General features: G+C 36.6%; 1 protein-coding gene across 1 annotated transcript in view; it reads left to right on the top strand.

The window, feature by feature from the left end:
- LOC126457123 (UDP-glucose:glycoprotein glucosyltransferase) overlaps positions 1 to 6,000 on the top strand; it is a 135,839-nt gene that overhangs the window by 61,320 nt on the left and 68,519 nt on the right. The window contains exon 9 of the mRNA XM_050093180.1: positions 362 to 583. Within this exon, the coding sequence (XP_049949137.1) occupies positions 362 to 583 (222 nt within the window). The remainder of the gene's footprint in view (positions 1 to 361; positions 584 to 6,000) is intronic.

Raw genomic sequence — 6,000 nt, 5'->3', positions numbered from 1 at the left:
GTGTTATAAAGAACTTGTCACTGAATATCCCCTTCTTATTTTATAACCATTTGTGAATTTTGCTTTTGAATCGTTGCCAAATGACAAATTAGCAACATTAAATAACAATGTAGCTGTTTGTAATTAATAAGCAATATTGAAATTGTCAGAAATGTGGCTTAATGTTTGACTTCAAGGGCATTTATCAAATTGAAATTCAGATGCCTTTTGTTTTCTAGTGACTCTCATTTCTGTACTTAATTTTCTACCATTGCTGTTACCTGTAGATGTAATTTACTTACTATAATAAGACATTCTGTGTTCTTTTACAGTAATTTCTTATAATTACAATATTATACTGATAACTGTGTAATGTCTTCAGGTTATCATAACAGATCCAGCCAAGCGTGAAGCACAGCCTCTGCTAAAATTGGCGGAATCATTTTACTTGCACCCAGCTCCACTGCGAATTGGTTTGGTGTTTGCTGTTAATCCAGATTCAAAAGTAACAGGTCTTGAAGATGCTGGAGTTGCTCTCCTCAATGCCTTCAATTACATGATGGAAACAAAGGATGCCTACCATGGTCTTGCCTTTATCACTGATGTAAGTTTTAATTTTGTATGTGTGCTCTCACTTGAGTCAGTGTACATGTTAAATTAAGTCGTGGGCCATGATGTCAGCTATTTGTGATTTGTTAAAGTTGATCATACCTGTTTTCCCCATTGCAGGGTAAGTATAAAGCTTGTGCACTACTGGGAGAGCTGAGCCAGGAATAGATAAAATAGACTTGCACACTTAATGAGTGATATTTCCAACTCTTCATTGTGTTTGCTTTTGGCTGATTTTTTGGCCCTCACCAAAAAAAGGTGATTTTTCAAATGTTTCTTAACCATAAATTGTGGAACAGTTTACCACAAAGACACACAGCTACATTTTATATGCTATAGTGACATATGGCATTCAGTTTTTCACCAGTGGATGGGCTTGAAATGATGACGATCCACATGATAGCTGTAAAATGTATGTAAATGAATTTAGAGAGAGATGGAACAGTTTTCAATGGAAGCCATTTGTTCTGTATAAAGTGTTATTCTCAAGTCAATTAGATTTCATATAACATACAGGTGCAGAATATTTTAATTCTGGACGATGACACAAATTTTCTGCTAGCGGCATGTCACAATCATTTCCGATTTTCCTTGTCGCAGAGCTTATAGTTTGGTGTGTGCTTCAATAGATGCTGTATGATGTTTGATGAAGGGTTCATAGTGTATCAGAATAATTTCTTCACCTAACTGTTCCGTTGGTGGACGTTATGCCAAAAGAGACATCAAAAAGTTATCGTGTAGGAAACTGAATTTCTCTAACTTTTGCTGTCACAATCACTGTGAGAGATCAGTTTCTGGGTAAGTAACCTGTTTCTTGAGCCATCAAATGTGAGCTTTGCTATCTACTACTCCCTGAATCTAATGATCAACAGAGAAAGCTGAGTTGCATGCAAAAAGTGCTTGAAGAAACCACATTGATTTCTACACAAGTTATTTTGTCTCTGGAAAGGTTGTCATATGTGAACACATAATATGTTCAATAATTTCCCTACTCATTGATGTTGGTGTGATATAGGTCTATAGTTCTGCACATCTTTCCCATGATCCTTCTTATAGGTTAGAATGGCCTGTGCCGTTTTCCAGTCAGGTGACATGCTTCTTTGTTTTAGCATTTACACTGTTGCAAGTGGAGCCAGTTCTTCTGCTTGTTCATAATAGAATCTGACAAGAACTCCATTAGGTCCAATGACTTTTCCTCTGTTGAGCTGAGCTGATTTTTAGTTCTGCATTTGCTTTTTTCTACATGTATTTTCACATCTGTGTAATGGTTGAAGGTAATAATTGCATTGTGATATTCAATGAAGCAGTTCTGGGAGACACTTTCATATTTTAGTATTCATTTAATATTTTCATGTATTTTGGTCAAACTTTTGAACAGAGTGAAAACAAGCCTCCCTGAAAATTACACAATTTCGTTTTGTCCAAATTTTCATAGACAAATGAAGAGTGACAGATGGACAAATGAGGTATCAAATTGACAAGCAAGAGGTCTAGTTTGGCAGAAAGATTTAAATGCTTCAAAGTAATCAGGGTAAATCAGAAAAACTTAGTGATTTGAGGGAAAACTGAAATATTTCATAAACAGCTGTTTCTAGTTATGTAAATGAAGTGTAAAAAAGTTTCTCTCTTCAAGGCCTAGACATTTTGCACATAAGAAGTTAAGTTGATGTAATATTTAACTGTCAATACAGAAAACTTTGAAATTAAAATAGAATTTGGGAAAAGGTCAAATGTTTTTTTGAAATAATTTGTCTAAAACTAAGAAAGAAAATGGATTAAAGAAACATTTGATTTGCATTCGGATGATGCTAGAAATCGTGTATATCAGATGAGGTGCCAGTTGAGAATTTAAAGTTCAATTTTTAACTTAGTCTTAGAATTTTGAAAAAGTGCTACAGGACATTTGTCTGGTGGATTATGTAGACTACACAGTCTCAGTAACTGTACAATATTTCAAGCATTATTCAGAGGTGTGTCAAGTGTTTCTCTAATCTGTTTTATTGATTACTTTCCAGCAAATCATTTCACAAAACTTTTTGCTGTTTTTTTTGTTTTTGTTCTTCAGAAACAGCCTATGAACAGATGACTTTGTTCTATTAACTGATGTTACATCTAACCAAAACTTTTTATGGTGTTCTGGCAACTCTGCAGATAAGATTTTGCTTTTTAATTCATTGAATACTTTTTGCACAACTTGTTTGGTCTTCATTCAGCTTCTGTTTGAATTGATCACCTAGCTATCTCTGCTTTCATAGTAACTTCATAATTCTTATTTAATCATGCGGGATCGTTCCTGTCCCTCATTGTCTTCAAACGAGTTTCTTTGACCATCGACTGTGCACGCCACATATTCTGCTGCCTGTGTAGCTGCTTTCATAGTGCAATACACACTTGGGTGTATTAAGTGGAACCCTATATTTTTCTATCTAATAAAGCAGGTTAAGATATATGTGCGCCAAAGCCTTGGATCTGGGAAAGACTTAAACTGAATGTTCCATTGATTCAAAGTACCACAGTAGGCCTTGAGAATGAAAGTGTAGACTGATGAGCTAAAACAATATGACCACCTCCTTAATAATATGTTGGTTCACCTCTTGAATGCAGTACAACAGAGTCTGTAGTAGGTTTTTGGAGGTATGGGCATGAGATGTCTATGCTCAAATCACACAATTCTCTTAAATTATTTATTGATGATCCTCAAGTCATCAAAGGTCTGTTGCCTTACTGTAATCTGGTTTTATTACAAGTTCTTAAACAGTGGATGCAACAGAGCATCTGTTTAATTTGGTTGGTTTGCACATTTATCATCACTTTGAGAATGCAATGATCAGCTTGTCGATAAGATTTCATATAGAATATTAATCATGGGTAGACACTTCCGATAAACTAGTACATATGTTACTAGTGGAAGTATTTATGCACTGCACTTTCACAAGCGAATCCTGACTGATTAATATCACAAAGTTGGTTTTGATTATGTAGCCACTGAACATGTTGGAATTTTTGGTAACTGATGGCAGTACACAGATGTTCATGTTATTTGTTGCTACCCACAGAATTTTACATTTAGAACTTTACTTATTGGTGAAGTTTTACACTGAGATGTGAACCAGATGTTAGTTAGCTACAGATTCAAAAATAGTTCTCAAAAGGTATTTACGTGTAGATGTTAAAGAGTTGGCGACTCATCAGGAATTGTGGATTTCCTGTGTGCTGGTGGTATATATCAGCACACATAAAGATAATTAGGAAAATTGGTAATCACATTACTTTGTAATGACAAAAGGGTCAAATTTAGTATTGGTATCATCCTAATGACTCAAATAATTATTTTGTTTATTCGATAGCTGTAAAATTAGTAAAGTTTGATGTACTAGTTGCTTCATACAGTGTATGCAGAATTGCATGTGAATTTCTCAAGTTTGTAATTTTCCTAATTTCCTTAACTTGGATAATCAGATATATTATCTGGGTCAGAAAAATTAGGCCAACAGACGTATAACATCAAATCTGAGCAATGAACAAGATTTAAAGTTCTAATAACAGAAGTGTCTTTGGGTGGATCAGAACTTTAGGAATAGGTAATTTTTCAGTTAATGACTTTTCACAGAAAGTAAAATTATTATTGGGTGGAGTGAAGTTAGGGCTAGTAAATGGTCTGTGTTTTTGTGAATACACACTTATTAGCTCACAACATTTTTATGATTGCATGGCATGTAAAACTTGTAAATTCTGACGCCACTCAAAAGAAGATGTTTCTTGAAAATTTAACTGGACCATGTGAATCAGGATAACTTGAATAAACTACGGAATGAGACGCTGCGTCATTCACAGCTAGCATCGACAGAATTTCCATCCCTATTATCTGTCACTATATCAGGTGCTTGATGACAGTGACTTCAAACATGGTATAGAATTTTGTTGGTTTGCCCTTCTGCAACTGAGAGATGACCCTACATTTTTCCAGTGTATGCTCTCTACTGATAAAGCAATGGTTAATAACAACACTAATGTAAAACTTCCTGGTAGATTAAAAGTGTGTGCTGGACTGAGACTCGAACTCGGGACCTTTGCCTTTCGCGGGTAAGTGCTCTACCAACTGAGCTACCCAAGCACGACTCCCACCCCATCCTCACAGCTTTACTTCTGCCAGTACCTTGTCTCCTACCTTCCAAACTTTACAGAAGCTCTCCTGTGAACCTTGCAGAACTAGCACTCCTGAAAGAAAGGATATTGCGGAGACATGACTTAGCCACAGCCTGGGGGATGTTTCCAGAATGAGATTTTCACTCTGCAGCAGAATGTGCACTGATATGAAACTTCCTGGCAGATTAAAACAGCTTAGCCATGTCTCTGCAATATCCTTTCTTTCAGGAGTGCTAGTTCTGCAAGGTTCACAGGAGATCTTCTGTAAAGTTTGGAAGGTAGGAGATGAGGTACTGGCAGAAGTAAAGCTGTGAGGACGGGGCGTGAGTTGGGCTTGGGTAGCTCAGTTGGTAGAGCACTTGCCTGCAAAACGCAAAGGTCCCGAGTTTGAGTCTCGGTCCGGCACACAGTTTTAATCTGCCAGGAAGTTTCATATCAGTGCACACTTCGCTGCAGAGTGAAAATCTCACTCTGCACACTAATGTAAATTTGCTTAACATGCACTATTGGGCAGTCGAAAATACACACGTGCTTCATCAGGTGCGACATCAGTGGCCATGAAGCATAAACATATGGTAGGCGTTACAGGAAATTACATTGTGGGACCTTACTTCCTCTCAGGCGTTCTAAGTGGACATCCATGTGCACACTTTCTGATGAACATTCTGCATGTTCTTCTTGAAGAGGTAACACTAGATATTCGACAGTGTATGTGGCTGCAACACGACATATGTTCACCTCACCCATCTGGTGTTGCAATGCAAATACTGAATGAGAACTTTTCTGGGTGTTGTTTAGGATGAAATTCTGTTGTCAAATGGCCTGTGCGGTTCCCCAATTATCTTGATTTCTTTCTTTGGGGAGCACTCAAAGATTCAATCTGTGATGGAGCCCCAATTATGCCAGGTGATATGTGTTGTCATATTGCCAGTGTATGTTATACCACATCATCCACTGTAACTAATTTGTTCATCATTCTTTCGAATGGCAATTGCAAATGTGCCTTTCAGTCCATTGTCAACAGTTTGAACACATGCTTAACTGAAGGATAAAGTTAGTTTATTGGAAGACAAAATTTGTTATGTGATTTGGGTGGTTACCATATTATTGTTAGTAAATTGTTTATTTCATTTACATTTGTACGAAATCCCATTGCAGTGTCAAATAAGTCAACTGCGTATATTGCACATAGCTGGTAGCACTATCATTATGCACTTACATTGAGCTTGAAACAATGTTTCATTAACAAGAATATTTATTTTGTTG

The sequence above is a fragment of the Schistocerca serialis genome, chromosome 2 (assembly GCF_023864345.2).
Source record: "Schistocerca serialis cubense isolate TAMUIC-IGC-003099 chromosome 2, iqSchSeri2.2, whole genome shotgun sequence".
In the NCBI taxonomy this organism is placed as follows: Eukaryota; Metazoa; Arthropoda; class Insecta; order Orthoptera; family Acrididae; genus Schistocerca; species Schistocerca serialis.
Note: the sequence above shows the minus strand (reverse complement) of the source record. Positions and strands in the feature narration are given on the sequence as shown.